The sequence below is a fragment of the Salmo trutta genome, chromosome 19, assembly GCF_901001165.1.
Source record: "Salmo trutta chromosome 19, fSalTru1.1, whole genome shotgun sequence".
Classification (NCBI taxonomy): Eukaryota; Metazoa; Chordata; class Actinopteri; order Salmoniformes; family Salmonidae; genus Salmo; species Salmo trutta.
Window position 1 is genome coordinate 8,524,147 of NC_042975.1, and position 17,731 is coordinate 8,541,877.

General features: G+C 42.3%; 2 protein-coding genes across 2 annotated transcripts; both read right to left on the reverse strand.

The window, feature by feature from the left end:
* Positions 1–319: 319 nt before the first annotated feature.
* On the reverse strand, positions 320–11,802 carry LOC115153941 (protein FAM53C). The gene is given in 6 exon segments (XM_075074242.1): positions 320–1,582; positions 2,583–3,239; positions 3,241–3,428; positions 8,670–8,727; positions 8,895–9,135; positions 11,479–11,802. Coding segments are annotated over 5 exon segments (1,242 nt in total). The 5' UTR covers positions 8,970–9,135; positions 11,479–11,802; the 3' UTR covers positions 320–1,318.
* Positions 11,803–12,263: 461 nt separating this feature from the next.
* Positions 12,264–16,674, reverse strand: slbp2 (stem-loop binding protein 2). The gene is made up of 8 exons (XM_029699650.1): positions 16,640–16,674; positions 14,983–15,114; positions 14,352–14,429; positions 14,090–14,173; positions 13,737–13,883; positions 13,355–13,522; positions 13,121–13,274; positions 12,264–13,037 (listed from the first exon to the last, which is right to left on the reverse strand). Exons 2-8 carry the CDS (start codon positions 15,102–15,104, stop codon positions 12,870–12,872), a joined length of 921 nt encoding a protein of 306 aa, XP_029555510.1. The 5' UTR covers positions 15,105–15,114; positions 16,640–16,674; the 3' UTR covers positions 12,264–12,869.
* Positions 16,675–17,731: the final 1,057 nt, after the last annotated feature.

The following is a 17,731-nucleotide window of genomic DNA, read 5'->3' on the forward strand; positions in this document are numbered from 1 at the left end:
CAGATGTTTCACCTAGTCGGCTAGGGAATTCGAACCAGCGACCTTTCAGTTACTAGCCCAAAGCTCTAAAGCGCTAAGCTACCTGCCTTCCTATCCCCCATACTGTGCTGGTTGGGGATGCAGGGCATCCTGGCGAGTGGGATGGGGGCCACTCATTCATGGTGGATGAGGACAGATACCTGACATACATGCTTGAGATCAAAGGGAATATGATATATAAATGTGCTTAAAATAAGCAAAAGTAAAATGGTAAACACTAGATCACATGCAGTTGAAGAGCCCTTCCCCATAATCTTTTCAAAAAAGCTCAGACTCTTTGTTTCCTTTCCTTGTAAAATAATTTCCAATAAACTTTATTTATACACAAACTGAGTTTGAAGTTGCCATCTTTTTAACACATACAATAAAAAAAACATCTCTAAAAGACAGCAATGGCCTTCCCCGGGTCTGTCTGCTACCATCTTTACACATAACTTGTTTTCAACAAATGATCGCTGTATAATACAATATTACAATGTGCCCTCAGTGGTTGCTTCCCATTTTTCGGTTTTTGTTTAACTTGTCAAACACAGTGCATTCATTATCAATGTCTATACATCTCTATATTCAGAGGACGAGTCCTAGAGATAAGAAATATTAAGAAAACAGCAGAAAAGAAATAACAAAAAGACTAATATCAACTGCTACACAATTCATTTCATTTTCATAGTATTTTTTTTTTTTACAGAAAAAATGTTGTTCTTAAGGCTTATGCTGAATCATGTGGATTGTTTACCAGGAAATATAAGGATCGCAGAAATAAAACTGCAATGACATACTGTCCTTTTGCATCAAACTTAACAAAACACAGATATTCAATTCATCACCATCATTCAAGAAAGTCTCTTCTTACTACTGTACCGAAAAAAGACAATCGAGAGGAAAGTCATGTAAAAGAAAGCAAGTGACCAGAAAGTTGTTAGTCTTCCAACATTCCATCCTAGTCTGTTTGAGGGCGCATTAAGAAGCCATTCAACACACACTACGGGAATAGCTGGCATCTCCAGCATTCAGATTATTCACAAGAATGTTTCAGCAACTGGTTCTGGAATGTACTCTGATGGAAAGACCGCATCCATGGCTACCTGCATGAATTGTTCTTATTGGTAGTAGTCAATTCATGACCGTTGTCAATGAGATTATATATATACACCCCAGCTCATCCCATGAGAGAGAAGTCGTGTTCCTGAGAGCCCTGCTGATGAAAGCGGAGCAGGGCTGGGGTGGAGTGTTGAATGCTGGGGCTAGAGGGGAAAAACAGTCTCCAATTAACAAGATTTTAATTTTCTTCAATTAGGCTCAAATCTAGTTCTGTACAATCCCTCTCAAAGACACTCGGCTGACACTCTTCTCGATCAGGGTCCTCCTCTTCACCCTCCTCATCACTCTCGCTTAGAGGTCCAATGCTCGTCCTTCCCAGCCCCTCTGCTGGTGAACATGACCCTCTGAAATCCCCCCAAAAAGGCTCAAGGCCCATGCAAACATCCCCTCCAGAAGCCAGCCTCCCACGCTCCATACAACTCAAGGGGTCGGTACTGCGAGTCTGGAAAGACACAAATTGGAGAGATCAAACAAGGCATTGTTTACACATTTTATCATGCCTCTCTAGAAATACAAGAGCAGTTTACATTCAGGACTGTATTCAAACCACACGTTCTCCATTTACAATAAAGAAATAGGTATATCAAATGAAACCAAGTTGATATAACTGGCTAGAAAGTGGAAAAATGTAGCGTCATACATTACATCTGTTAGTTATTCAGTTAAAATGTGACAAACCGTAGAAACAAGGGTAATATGATACCACATCTCCCTGAAAATGAACTGTGATAGTATCGCCAAATTGAATATATGGGGCTGAACTGACAAATACTGTAGAGGTCTAAGCCTAGTCTCATATGCCTGACTCAAACTCATCAAATGACTGGGGCTTTTGAAAGAGACTATTCTAAACTTAGCCAGAACACAACTGTTTTACATATACCACATGTTGCATGTTTAGGGGGAAATTAACAACTTCTTAGTATTTGTTTTATGTCAGGGGATGACTGGGTGCACTAACAAGAGATGCCAGACTTTCTCAAAGACATTCAGCAGCTGCATGCAAAGTATATGCAAATAAATTCCAGAGTGAGTCTTGGTGTACAGTACAACAGTGGGCTGCCATTGCCTACAGTCAGGGCCATTGAAACTCTGCCAATCACCCAAACTCAAGGGCTGAGCCTAGGGCATGGGGGTAGAAGAAACAACTGTGGCCTGGGACAATGGGTAACAAGAACAATTAAAGGCAGGTGTGGTCTGGGTGACAGTTTTGCCTCATGTATGTCTACTGACGTTATAAAAATGAATGGTCCATCTCACTGATGAATTGGAATGTTTCTTTGTTACAGTACGGTTAAACTGTGTGGTTTGACAAGCTTAACAAGGATGCCTTTTAAGCCGTAACCTTCCTCTGGCTAGAAGATGGCATGTTCCACCTCCACCAATCTACATACGGCAACAATTTCTATTCATTTGCTGACCCGCGGTTATCTTTTGTTTACCTGAGTCATCTTGGTGAAATCCAGTACTGGCCGGGCAAATGGTCTGTCTGGGTCACGGCGTCGCTTCAGGCCCGGTTTGAGAAGAAGCAGGTCGCAGGGCTGGGAGTGGCAGCGTGGGAGCTGAGGGGGGATGGCTCGGCGAAGAGAGGACGGGGTGCTGCAGGCAGAGGAGGGCGAAGCAGGCACAACTGGAGGGGGTGCTGCACGTTGAGGTGGAACTGGAGGCGGGGGCAGGAACTGAGCAGCAGCTTCTCTGATAAGGACAGGGGACAGCGAGAAGCGTCGCTGCGGAGGAGGGGGAGGGTGGAGCGGGGAGGGAGAGGATGAGCAGGACGACGGAGAGGGGAAGAAACAGCAGCAGGCGCCTCCTCCAGCAGTGTCACTGGGGTCCCATGGGAAATTCCAGGGCAGTGGGGAGTCAGGGGAGAGAGCAAGGCTAAAGAATGTGGGGCTTGAAGAGGAGTGTAGAGAGGAGTTTAGAGACGAGCTAGGAGCACGAAGCGGACAAGGCCCCCCCGCTCCCCCTCCACTGTGGCATTGGCGATTCACAGGTGTCCAGACCCTCGACGCGCTGGGTCGCCAGGTGTAACGGCAGCGTGAAAGGTCCTCTGGCACGGACAGTGAGCGACAGTGGCGTTTGGGGGGTGGCGGGGGGGGGAGGGGGTGCACCGGGAAAAGACAGGTCCGTTACTGAGGTGCTTGGGACCAGGGGCCGGTGCAGGGCTTCCCCCTCTGGGAGGTGGGTTTCGGGGGAAACCAATGGGCCAGGGCCGAGGGGGAAACTGGAGCTCAGCACACCCTGCAGGCCAGGCTTGGAGGGAGGGCTGAACTGCCAATAACTGCTCTCTGTGAGGAGAAAGAAAGATGATACCATTAATACAAACTACTGTCAATATTAATTTAATTAAATTGTGAGAAAATGGACAAAAGGCAATTCATTCCTGATGCAATGTAGTTGCAGCTTGCTCTTGACATCAACCAACTGAGAGAGAAAAATACAAAGCGGTATCATGATTCAACTTTTACAGGGAGCTGTTATGCATTAAACACAGTGGACTTAGTCTTTTAAAAGGGAAATTTCACCACTGGTCGTTCACTGTATATATCCATTAATACGTTAAAAAAAAATCAAGAATTTCCTGGCCTCCCGAGTGGCGCAGCAATCTAAGGCACTGCATCGCAGTGTTGCGGCGTCACTACAGCCTGGGGTATCTGTATTCCAGTCATGTGAAATCCATAGATTAGGGCCTAATGAATTCATTTCAATTGACTGATTTCCTTATATGAACTGGAACTCAGTAAAATCTTTGAAATTGTTGCATGTAGCGTTTATATTTTTGTTCAGTGTACAGTTGTTTATCTTAACCAAAATCTGGCTAGGTTTCATAATTCGCTGGCTAGACTTTTCAAAACAAACTAATGTAATTAGCCAGCTGCTATCTGGTGATGTGATTTGTAACTTTGCAAGCTAACGTTTGCTACATTAGGTTACGTTAGCTACAGCCTATTGGACCATATCTAACCATTAGCTAGCTAACTAACTACCGCAGAGGCTAAAGGCACTGGCTTGTGTGTTCTATTAACAGAGTCCGATCCCATCAACATCTGCAGCGGCATCAATATCAAGCTCAGCACCAGGACCTAGCGTAAGTCACCTTAGCTACATTTTTCCATGACTCCATGATGAGCAAATAAACACATTGGACCCAGTGGATGAAAGCTTTCAGCCAGGAACAAGCTCAAGCTCAATATCACCTGACTCGGAAGAGGAAAAAAACTGCACAGGGCTGGCAAGAGCCAAAGTGTATAGTCTATGAGTCCAAGGAGCTCATGAAGTTCTGCCAGACCAGCTGCCGTTGCCCAACACAAGGTTCACCAGTTAATGAACATTCAGGACTCTGCCTGGAACATTCAGGCAAAACAACATCCATATTCAGTCAGACTGATGTTGTAGTATAATACAGAATGCATAGTATGCTCACAACTGCATTGTGGTCTAGATATTGCTAGCTCTTGTACAAATGTATATAATTTAGTTAAAACATTTTTTTTTAAAATCTTATTTACAAGTGTACTGACAAGTGACTAAACGATTCCAGCTGTATCAGAAACCAAGCAAGTGTTGACTTCAACTTCATGATCAATTTATTGTGATATTCATGTAATGTATTTGGAAGTAACTAGCAACAATCTTAATGCGAAAACAAATGGTGCAGGTAGTTGGTGTATCATTTACACTTTAATTTGTGGGCAAGTAAACATGTTTCAATAAAACAGTAGATTAGTCAATGTAGCAAATAAGTAGACTTGGATTGTATTCAAAACAAAGTTTATTTGCTCTGGAGACCGAGGTGAGTTTACACAGCAGTATACAGGCACAGTTGTATGACATACACTGAGTGTACAAAACTTTAAGAACACCTTCCTAATACTGAGTTTTGTGCACTCAGTGTATATACCGTAGAATAAAAATACAATAAATACTACAGTTTTAAAAAGTGAATATTTGCATATGGTGTGTTTGGTGGGTGCAATGAGGTGTTCGGAGTCACTTTGAAACAAGGGGAGATTGTTGTTATGGACTAAAGTCATCAACTTATTTGTATCCAACATACTGTCCGTCGTGTGAGGGATTACTTGCTTTAATGGCCCCAACAACACACGCGGGCAAAGGAATTCAGTGTTCTGTGCCTAGCTTCTCTCCACATAGAACAAACTCCAAAAATAATCTGTAGGCCATCAAACTGTATTGTCTAAGATAATTACTACAAAAAAAATGCCTTTCATGGGCAATCGTTGTGTTCTGTCTGTATTCCTACTGTAGCAACACGATGCAGAACATAACACATCTCACAGACACACGTTAGCTAGCTAGCTAGCTACAACACACAGGTATAGTTACTCAGAAACTAATATGAGTCATTCCTTTACTCTTCGTCATCATCAAAACATTTCTCCAGCTTTGATCATAATAAGATGCAATGAGGTTAGCTAGCTATAACAGACTACAGTACATTTTAGGTACAGCAAACAAAGCTGGCTAGCTCAACTTGGCTAGCTTGGCTTGTAGTGGTACTAATAAGCCCTGTTACGGCCGAATCGATCACAAACTTATACTGTACTGAACAACACCGCTTCATGTGAAAAAAGAGCTTATATTGCTAGCTAGCTACCGACTTACAAAACAACTTACTCGTTTGTCATTTGCCCTTCTGGTCCAGCTGGTCTAGGCTGCCGCCACCAGATGACCTTGGAGGTTCTGAAGAACATCTCCAGCACAGCTCTATTCATATGTGAGACGAAACTTCGATGGTCTGTCACAGACACACGATCCATTGGGTCTGCAGTGACCCTCTACAGTAAGAACTGTCCGCGATCTAATTCGTTGCAGCACAGACATTCGTCTTCTGTCGGAAATTCTGTTTGTTCACTTGTTTACAAGGATATGCTTCTTAGTAAGTAAAACCTATTTGAAACAAGCCATTACACTTCGTTATTATCATGCCATTACATTATTATTATTATTCAGGTTATTACTTATAAATATTAAATCAACAAATTAAGAAATGCCAGGTTGAAGGGGATCGGTCGCATTTTCGTATTGACAACATTTAACGGAGTTAAAATAAAGAGATATGCCTACCTTGTTCTTGTCTGTTGGCTTTTCTGTATGTACACTATTTTTATACAGATCCTATTTCGATGCACAAAACCATTCAAACGAAATATGATGGGTTTTCTACTTTTCCCTAAATATTTGCATAACGTCACAAACACAGCTGCTGCGGTCATTCGATGGAAATTAGCATATGTTCGTCAAAGAGAGGACGCCGTATCGAGAGAAGTAATGTAGCCTAAGCAACTGAAAACCCGCCTTTTACAAGATTACATAATGACAGAAGCGTTTGATTCTTATTAAAGAGATGGAGTCCAGACAGGCCACTTCAGGTAAACTTTCTGAATGGACATACACTCACCAGCCAGTTTTTTAGGTACACCCCCCCCCCCCCCCCCCATTGACAAAAATGGTTCGCTCCTACAGACAGTGTGGCTGTGGCTTGTTATATAAAGCAGGCAGACAGGCTTCGAGGAATTCAGTTACTATTCGATTGAGCGTTAGAATGGGCAAAACTAGTGACCTTAGCAACATGGAGCGTGGTATGATCGTCGGTGCCAGGCGCGCCGGATCTAGTATCTCAGAAAACAGACGGCCTCCTGGGCTTTTCACACACGACAGTGTCTAGGGTTTACCGAGAATGGTGCGACAAACACACATCCAGTCAGCGGCAGTCCTGTGGGCGAGAACAGCTCGTTGATGAGGTGGTAGGAGAATGACAAGAATCGTGCAAGCTAACAGACAAATAACACTGCAGTAAAAACAGTGGTGTGAAGAACCGCATCTCGGAACGCACAACTCGTCGGTCCTTGTCACGAATGGGCTATTACAGCAGACGACCACACCGGGTTCCTCTCCAATCAGCTAAAAACAAGAAGAAGCGGCTCTAGTGGGCACGCAATCACTGGACAATTGAGGAGTGAAAAAACATTGCCTGGAACATGACAGCGAGTTCAGTTTACTTGAGTGGCCTGCGCAGTCCATCCATCCATCCATCCATCCAACCAACTCCCTCATCCCCATATTTGTTTTTCGTTTTGCTGCTCTTTTGCACACCAGTATTTCTACTTGCACATCCTCATCTGCACTTATATCACTCCAGTGTAAATTGCTAAATTGTAATTACTTTACCACTATTGGCCTATTTATTGCAGGTCACAGTTGCAAATGAGAACTTGTTCTCAACTAGCCTACCTGGTTAATAAAGGTGAAATAACTATATATATATTTTTTAAGTCGAAGATGAAACGGGCTGTTCACAGCATGAATGTAGCACCGTCCAATCTGCAGCCATCGCGTCATCATGTTCCAACATTCCTGTAGAACATTTGACACCTTGTAGAATGCCCCGAATGAATAAATAATTCTCTCTCTCTCTCTCTCTCTCTCTCTCTCTCTCTCTCTCTCTCTCTCTCTCTCTCTCTCTCTCTCTCTCTCTCTCTCTCTCTCTCTCTCTCTCTCCCCTCTCTCTCTCTCTCTCTCTCTCTCTCTCTCTCTCTCTCTCTCTCTCTCTCTCTCTCTCTCTCTCTCTCTCTCTCTCTCTCTCTCTCTCTCTCTCTCTCTCTCTCTCTCTCTCTCTCTCTCTCGTTTTCTAGGCAGAGACCATGGCTTGTTTGTTTTTTTTTTTTTAAGATGAGACAATGTCAGCTAGCATTCAGATCGTATGACTGTGCGCTCTCAGTAGCCTTTTGGACATATGGCTAGCTACGCTACTCCCCAGTCTAGGCATTGAGTTGGACAGCTAACGGGTTGTTTGTTGAATGAACATCCCCTGATCAATCCATCCCTGCGTCTCATATTTTACATTACAAAATGACTGGGTTATTATTATGATATTACAGTGGTTATGATCAGCATATTTCAATGATGAATAGGCATACACCTTGCAAATCACCTCGTCATCCATATACCACTCTATTGAAGGACAAGGACATCTGTAAATTATCAAAAACGTTGTGACATGTAATTTGGCTACTGGTCTATTGTGTCACAATATTTTGGTGCAAAATAATTGCCTAGGATAAGTACACGAGCTAAAATGCTGAACATGTGCGCAGTGTTTGCAGTGCCAGTGCACTCAGTTGTATTGATTTCGATGCCACCAGTTTAGCGAGTGGTTCCCCCAGTGCTGTCACAGAGCAAATGACAGAAACCAACTGTTTTTCAAAACGTCTCTGCAAATGAACATAAAAAGTAGTCTTATTTATTATTTTTTTTAAACAAGGTGTTAATTAGATTACTATTGGTTGTGAATAGGCTACTGGGTGGTTGTCGAGTTGTTTTCTAACAGTTGTTTGCCCTATTAAAATGTTTCATATTCTCCTTTCAACAACCAATTCCCTTCTGTAATTTACCCCCATTACCCTGTGCTCGTGTCAACATGGCACAACACAAAGCCAAAGTTACAAAGACTAATTAATGCAAGCCATTGCTGAATCACAGGCTAAGTGTCTATACTTGTACATACTCACCAGGCATCAATCCATCTGTAGGCCAGCAAATTCCTAGGTTGTTGGGGTCCAGCAGAGACTGGAAGACATACATGTTCATTTAGAGGAGCCACAGCACAGAAAATAACTATCAGAAAGAAACTGACAGTGGGAGAAATAAATGGTCCTAAACATGAGGACTATATTACAGTCAAGACAAGGGCACGCAAGCAGTCAATGGCTAACACAGAAGTGAAGAAACCTTACCACGTTGAGGGCCGTTTGGTGAGTGTTGCCGTCCAGAATATGTTCCTGCAGACGCTCGACGATCAGTGTGACCATGGCATGGTTGCGAGGAGTAGGGGAGGTGGGTGAGGTGGAGGGGTGACCCTCTGTCTGTTCGTCCGTCTGTGAGCAGCCGAGCTATTCTGGCACCTCCAGTACTCCTCTGGGCCAGGTTGCCCTGCCCAGTCTCACTGGGGCATGTTCATCACTGTAGTCAGCTCACCTGAAGGGAAAAATCAGACACACAACAGGAGCCCTGTTACCACTTTTGTCTTCTCAACAGGAAAAGGCAGTACAAGGGTCACCTTCATTAAGCTCTAAAACAGGAGCAGGTGTTTAAAACGGTGGTGGTGCCTCTCAAATGGGAAATCTGTCTAAACGTTTTAGGACATTTGCAATAATCCCATTTTCATCATATTCTGTACAGTTTGCCATATTGACTTTGGTGACCCATCTCTTTCTCTGTCAAAAGTCTCCAGACCTAGAAGATGGAGACTGCCTTTGAGATGCTCATCCACTGAACAAACCTTTAGGAAACATGCTCATTAACATGTGTTCAGACACACACTATGTGAGTGCAGAAAGAATGGTGACAGGTGCCTGGGGAAAGCATGAAGCCTCAAGGTGCCTGCTGTTCAGGGCTGACCTGCCTGATGAAGCCACTCTGGCTTTCTTGAACAGTCCACGCTATCCGGAATCCCTAGGACGTTCCTATCCCATTGAAATTAAAATGTAAAATGGTTAAGGTTAAGGACGTCCCCTAGATTCCAGATAGCACTGATCACTAGGCACAGGTTCAACAACCAGAACATTTAACCAAAAACGAATATCTCAATCAGTAACCTTAAAAGGATACTTTGGGATTTTGGCAATGAGGAAATGTATCTATTTCCCCAGAGTCAGATAAACTTGTGGATGCCATTTTTTATTTCTCTGTGTGCAGTTTGAAGGAAGTTAACGACAGCTAGCGCCATGACTGGAAGTATATGGCAATAGACAGCAATAGTAATTGCGTCTTTTTGTAGGCACTACATCCGCCATGGTTTGTTGAACAAAGTCTACGGAGAAAATGAATGGAGTTTTTATAAACTAATATATATAACGTCCCTTTCTGTGAATTTGGAAACATGTATATAATAAAGCAGAACCTAAAGCTCAAAAGGCTTCATAATTCACGAAGGTCATGTTAACTGACTGATATCGCATAGAACAAAACGTATAAGATCTCATAAGCCGGTTTTAAACGGCAACAATAATGTCTGAGGTTATTAAAAAACCCTATTCTTTCCCCATAGGAATGGCTGAACAAACCAGAGATAAATCATTCCGTTTTTTAGGACTACAAGCTGGCGAGCTCAATGAACTGGAAGCCTATGGTATCTGCTAGCATGCTAGTAGATACCCATAGACTTCCAGTCATTGCGCTAACGCTAGTTATCATTGGCTCGCAAAACTTACTCTTACTTCATACTGGACTCCAATATAAAAATGGTATCCACCTGACTCTGGAGAAATAGATAAACAAAGAGTCTCATTGCCAAAGTCCGTAAGTATCCCTTTAATGGATATGTACATTTGAAAGGGGGTCATACTGAGGTCCAATCTGGCAAATTATTTTTGTATTTATTATATATCCCCATTAGCTGCTACCAAGGCAGTAGCTACTTTTCCTGGGGTCCAGCAAAATGAAGGCAGTTAACTCATATACAATGAAAAACATTACATTTCACAACACATTAAGTGTGTACCCTCAGGCCACTAATTTACAACCACATATCTACAACACAAAATCCAAATGTACGTGTGTGTATGTTATCAAACTTGTCATCTTCTACATGATAACATTGCCAATGGAACAGATTGAGAAATAGCTAGTTTGTTCGGTAGCTACCATTTTGAAGGGGGGGGCATTTGGAAAGCCAGAATGACGGCTACATAGAGCTAGCTAGTAGATAACCCATTAACAGGCAACCCTGCAGTCCATTACAAACATATCCAGTGTGCAATAATAGTAGCTAATCATTCACAATTATATCGTCGTGTTGAAGGTCGGTTTTAAACCCGTTCACGTGATATTAAGCATTCTCATCGTTATAATCAATAAAGCTAACGTTAGCTATTCCGCTAACATTGGTAGCTAGTTGTTGATTTAACGTCAGATCCACAACTAGCCGCACTGTGACAAGCTGATGCTATGGTAGCTAAACTAGCCGGTCAGTTAACGCAAGCGCAAATCGTCATTTCTATGGCTAGCAAGCTAACGTTAGCTCAGCGTACGTCCATTTAACTGATTATGCCGATTTGCAGACAAACACATACACATTAAATCAACATAGCTTGTTGGCCTTAAATTAATAAATTGCAATGACTCCCTCCCCATCATCTGATTCAATCCCTAGCTATCGCATGCATTTATCGCTACACCCTAGGACCTCTGTGCTGTCTAGGACGCGTGCTAGCAAAACACGGCCATGCAGAATATAATGCAGAGAGCTATTTTTCTGATTAATGGAGCTGGTATCAATGACTTTTATGTAACATCAACTTGATTTAATGTTGTTCTTACCTTGACCAAGAAGCCCACCGGACCTTAGGCCTTGCACACACGGGTTAAATACTGCTCATGAAGGATAAACCCGATTTGTAGCCTGTGCAGCTCGTCAGCCGCGCTAGTGTTCGGCTATGGGTCTCCGATGTATTGACCTATTAAAAAGCATAACATGTACCAGACCATTCGTCGATTCCAATATCTGGAACATAAAATGTAATATGATCAGCGTGCCAAATATCTAAAGATACCATCGCTATTTGACAAATACATCGCCTACAATCAATTCATCCAGTCGTCCATTAAAAAAAAACATTCACACGCCCGTAAGCGATTGGAATTCATAAATAACATTTACCGTGAGAGGGGGGGGAAGCAGAGTATTCAATAGTTCAAACAAAATATACATCGACATTAAAATAGCTCGGAATTTATGCTGTAAATAAAAAGTTACCGCAAAATGTATTTCATGTTAGGAAATTGCAAAAATTGGACCGAACCGAAAAACTGTTGTGGGACTTGTAGTTCTCTGATATCAGGATCAGTTGTTTACGTGACAAATTGATAAGACCTGACAAATAGTTCCAGGGCCCCAACATTGGAATATATAACTATTTATATTAGGCTCTAAATGCATTGATCATCCCACAATACATTTGTGTCAAATTGGCGGGTATTGTGTGGCAAGTAAAAACAAATTTAAAAAACCTAAGCGTATAGTGTCATCTTGTGGCTGCTTGGCGTAATGCAGTTAGTATGTTGGAGCCTAGTGCCATTTCCCCACAGAGTCATTTTTCCACATATTCAATTTGGAACATATCTTTATTAATTTCGTTTTGCATCAGTACTCAGGTTGTACAAAAAGACAATTAAGAAAAAAAAAAGAATAAAAAAACTACTAAACAAAGTGATAGCATTTTCCCCATCGACATTGTTTTTAGAAAAACAGCTAGGTAGGCAGGAGAGGATGGTGCATGAGACCGTATAGAGCCTGACAGTCAGTTGGGTCACAGACTGGTGAACATGGTGATGTGCCAAACGCAACATAAAGCTAATACATCTTTACTCTTTAGAGAGAACAGAATTCAGGCAGGTCAGGATAGAATCCTGTTTTAGAGAGGATCTGGCAGTGAAAACCAAATATAACTAAAATGTAATTGTGACAAAGGTAAATGTTGCAAAAAAAGTGAATTACAGTGGGTCCAAATAGACCAATGTAGATACATGATTAGTGAAGCAGTTTGAAAATGTGTGATAAAAAACCATAACCCAAGTGTAAAAAGTGAACCCAAAAGTGGTAAATATTTTACAGCAATCATCCCTTTCATAGTCAGCACAACACCCACTGCAACCCTGCAAGTCCATTAGGATATACCCAAAAGATCTACCGCTGTGACTGACAGCAATGATCAGTATGGCTTCCACAGTAGCCGGTCTCCCTGTTGATCGCGGGAGTGGTCAGTTTCCAGGAGAAATCTCAGCCATCCCACCACATTCTCATCAGCTGTTAGATGACTGCTAAAGGCGTACCCCAAGCCTGGCTGGGAGGATGGGACCTGAGGACCTGACATATCCACCTAAAGAGAGGCAAATCACAGTCTGTACAGTTATCTCCAAATACAAGACAACACCTACTAAGAAAAGAGTCAAACTGACACACCTGAGATCCATGGGGAAGCATCCAGGGACTATTGAATGACACTGCAGGTTTAGAGGAAAAGGGGGCTTTGGAGTTTGACAGCATCCCTCTGGTCCTCTCTTTACCACTACAGTCTTCATATAGCTCGCAATTCATCTGCTCAAGCAACCCCTGCCTGCATATAGTCAAGAATTGATCAGGTCAATTTAAGACAAGCAAATACTATTACAAATGTAAAAAACACCCAATACCTACAGTTGGTCAAGAGGGTCTTGTTCCTCAGCTTCTCCATGCGCTTCAGACAGAGGGTCCCACGCATGCAGAGCTCTCCGCCAAAGGCGAACCTGCATGTCCCAGGATCGGCGGCTGTATTTTCTATATTTGTTTGGAGTGGATGGGTGCAGCCCAGGGATTCTCAGACGCCTTGTATCAGATAGAGGGGAGAAAAGCATGAATAAATATTTCACCTACTCACAGAGACTTACATTTATAGCCAACTTTTAAGTTCCCAAGGTTTCATCCAATAAATAGTTCAGTAAATGCGTTTAGGGCTTTTCATAGGCCATTAGTTACCCTTTAGAACATAGTTACTGTGCCCTTTGATTGCAAAAAACCCCAGAATAATCAGTTGTCATACTTGGGCACTTGCTCCAGGTAATTCTGGTAGCCAGAGGTGTTCTTGCCGTACTGAACCTGTTTCTGACGTCGTTTCAGAACAGATTCATTGCCTTCCATGTGAGTTGGATCCAGGTTTCGTGGGACCAAACGCATCCCTGCCTGGGACCTAGGAAAACAAGCCTTCAGGATTTCTACTAACATTGCTTGAAATAGTGCATGGAATTTCCCCATCTAAATAGAGAACATGTTATACATTTCAAAACAGCAATGGTAAAGAGTTCAATTCAACTGATTGAGGAAGAGGCCCTTCATATTAGGAGTCCTTAACTGTGCTCTTTAGGCTGACAAGCAAATAAAGGAGTGGATTCATACCTCCTGATACCATCCATGTCTTCTGTTCCAACAGCAACACTTGCAGTAGACATCCTAAGGATACATCGCTCAAGGATGGAGGGCCTGATAGGAAAAGCAATCAGACAAAAGTTCAGGTTAGAGTAATCAAGGTAAACATCAGGAAAGAAACTGACCTAAATGTTTTCCTTTGCAAAAAAAAAATCTAGTGTGCACTAACAAATACAACCATTAGAGTAGAAGTCTAAGGCAGGTGCTGGAATACCAGAGTAATGAATAATACCTGCGCAGCTTTTGCATAGCAGGGGCGGGTCCTCTTTCTCCATTAATGGGGGAGGGAGGCATGGCTGGGGCTGTATTACTGAAAGGGACAGGAAAATAAAGGAAAGGGGATACCTAGTCAGTTTCACAACTGAACGCATTCAACTGAAATGTGTCTTCTGATTTTAACCCAACCCCTCAAACAGAAGTGCAGGGGCTGCCATAATCAACATCCACATCTTCAGCACCAGGGGAACAGTGGGTTAATTGCCTTACTCAGGGGCAGAACAACCTTTTTACTTTGTCAGTTCGGGGATTCGATCCAGCAACCTTTTGGTTACTGGCCCAACACTAACCTTAGGCTACCCACATATAAGTAACCAGTGATTAGGTGGACTTTTGCCCAGCTGAACAAACATTTCATTTAAGGCATAATTATGGTTAGGAACAAGGGTTAGATTAGAGTTTTAGGGAGGTTCCGGTAAGGGTTAAATGTTAGGGAAAGGCACAGAAGTTAGTTGGGGTTAGCGGCTGCCTTTCGTTTTCTGCAGGTCAAATATTCTCTAAAAGTAAAATCAGACATTTAGGCCCAAACCAGTTTCTCCGGGTAAGTTTAGTTTGTTGTCGTGCTCAAATCAACAAAAGAAATGTACCTGACCAGACTGTCATACACAGAACTACATCCTGGGAGAAGCCAAGGTTCAGGGCTGCTTGGATGAGGTGGTCTGGACCTGAAGCCAGGGGGCAGCGCTGGAACGTCAGACAAAAGAGGCATTGACCAACCCCTAAAATAGCAGTACACAGGGAGAAAAATGTTAATCATTATAAGTGAATAGTTTTTGTTCAATTATACCACTTAACTTTGAGGGTAGACTATACAATTTTTCAGAATCAATTACGTGACCTTGTTGTAATTTGTGACAGATAAAAAAATATATATAATAATGATCTAGCGGTGGTCCGCCACGTTATGGTGATGGGATTTTCGGCCATAAACATAAGAAAAACAACCTAATCATCTTCAACGCAGACTCAAACAAACAAAAAATACAGACCTCGGCTCCATAAATGGACCTTGAAATGCGGATTCGACGCTTGTTGACATGATATACTTGGCTGCAGCCACGCAGTAAATTCACCATTGCTGCAAGGAAAGGTTTTAAATTAACGCCAGGTGCCATCAGGGCGGGGCTGCAGGGGTGTGGCACCTGCGACATCTTGGGTGCGTTCAGTTCGATTGAACGTTGGATACGTTCCATAACGGTTTGTTCTGAACGACATGTTTCCCCAAAACGCTAACACCCGTTTCAAGGTGCATTTATGGAGCCGAGGTCTGTATGTTTTTTGTCATTCTATCATGTGTAGTTTAAAACTAATGTATATTGACTGAGTAACATTTTGTTCCCTGCTCCCTCCCTGCTATTTTAGGGGTTTGCTATAACTTTGGTGCATCATGAAATCACCATATGTTATAGAAATCTGTCAGTCGATGACACAGTCGAAGATTTTGAGGCATGCAACATCTGAGCAGGGGAACAAGACCATAATTATGGCTAAAACCCTTATTTCTACAATTTGTCCTTATTCGAGAGGATCAAATTCGTAATGTATCGTTGGTAAATTGTGACTGACTGACTGATTTACAAATAATAATGAATAGGGCTAGTTACGCAGACGACACCATTCTGTATACTTCTGGCCCTTCTTTAGACACTGTGTTAACTAACCTCCAGACGAGCTTCAATGCCATACAACTCTCCTTCCGTGGCCTCCAACTGCTCTTAAATACAAGTAAAACTAAATGCATGCTCTTCAACCGATCGCTGCCCGCACCTGCTCGCCCTCCAGCATCACTACTCTGGACGGTTCTGACTTAGAATATGTGGACAACTACAAATACCTAGGTGTCTGGCTAGACTGTAAGCTCTCCTAACAGACTCACATCAAACATCTCCAATCCAAAGTTAAATCTAGAATTGGCTTCCTATTTCGCAACAAAGCATCCTTCACTCATGCTGCCAAACATACCCTCGTAAAACTGACCATCCTACCAATCCTCAACTTCGGCGATGTCATTTACAAAATAGCCTCCAATACCCTACTCAATAAACTGGATGCAGTCTATCACAGTGCCATCCGTATTGTCACCAAAGCCCCATATACTACCCACCACTGCGACCTGTACGCTCTCGTTGGCTGGCCCTCGCTTCATACTCGTCGCCAAACCCACTGGCTCCAGGTCATCTACAAGACCCTGCTAGGTAAAGTCCCCCCTTATCTCAGCTCACTGGTCACCATAGCAGCACCCACCTGTAGCACGCGCTCCAGCAGGTATATCTCTCTGGTCACCCCCAAAGCCAATTCCTCCTTTGGCCGTCTCTCCTTCCAGTTCTCTGCTGCCAATGACTGGAATGAACTACAAAAATCTCTGAAACTGGAAACACTTATCTCCCTCACTAGCTTTAAGCACCAGCTGTCAGAGCAGCTCACAGATAACTGCACCTGTACATAGCCCATCTATAATTTAGCCCAAACAACTACCTCTTCCCCTACTGTATTTATTTATTTATTAATTTTGCTCCTTTGCACCCCATTATTTCTATTTCTACTTTTCACTTTATTCCACTACAAATCTACCATTCCAGTGTTTTACTTGTTATATTGTATTTACTTTGCCACCATGACCTTTTTTGCCTTTACCTCCCTTATCTCACCTCATTTGCTCACATTGTATATAGATTTATTTTTCTACTGTATTATTGACTGTATGTTTGTTTTACTCCATGTGTAACTCTGTGTTGTTGTATGTGTCGAACTGCTTTGCTTTATCTTGGCCAGGTCTCAATTGTAAATGAGAACTTGTTCTCAACTTGCCTACCTGGTTAAATAAAGGTGAAATAAAAAATAAATAAATAAAAACTTTAGAATGCAAGGTTCTTTGTAGATCAGTCAGCAGACACCTGAACTGAAGGCTGCCATGTCATACAAGTCCAAATATAGAGTTATATGGGGCGAGATGCCCCCCACCCCCTTGTAATTCTCACAAAAACCACATGATGTAAAAAAAATAATAATAATAATAATCAACAGTTCCTCAGCCTTCCTTGATCAACTACAAATTTATTCAGTGCCATAATTCCATCAAAACGATTTTGAGGTAAGTTTATAATTTCAATGGTAATTTAGAAAACATTATAGATATAATCCAAGGAAGTTAGATCCATTATTATTTTTTACATTTTCATGTAGGGAAGCCTTAGGATAAATCTTCCACTTGTTTAGAGAGAAAAATGTTGATTGTTTTTTAGTGAAGTAGTAATATGTTAGGTTAGTGTGTTGGGGACAAGATGCCCCTCCTCCAGTGGGGCATCTCACCCATTTATGGTTGATCATTTGTTTCTA

Excerpts from the sequence above, each read along its gene's own strand:
- slbp2 (XM_029699650.1), bottom strand. The coding sequence starts at position 15,104 with ATGCCTCTTTTGTCTGACGTTCCAGCGCTGCCCCCTGGCTTCAGGTCC. Across the intron at positions 13,884-14,089 it reads GACATGGATGGTATCAGGAG|GTCCCAGGCAGGGATGCGTT; the intron begins GTATGAATCCAC and ends TTGTTTTCCTAG. Across the intron at positions 13,038-13,120 it reads TGCTTCCCCATGGATCTCAG|GTGGATATGTCAGGTCCTCA; the intron begins GTGTGTCAGTTT and ends GCCTCTCTTTAG.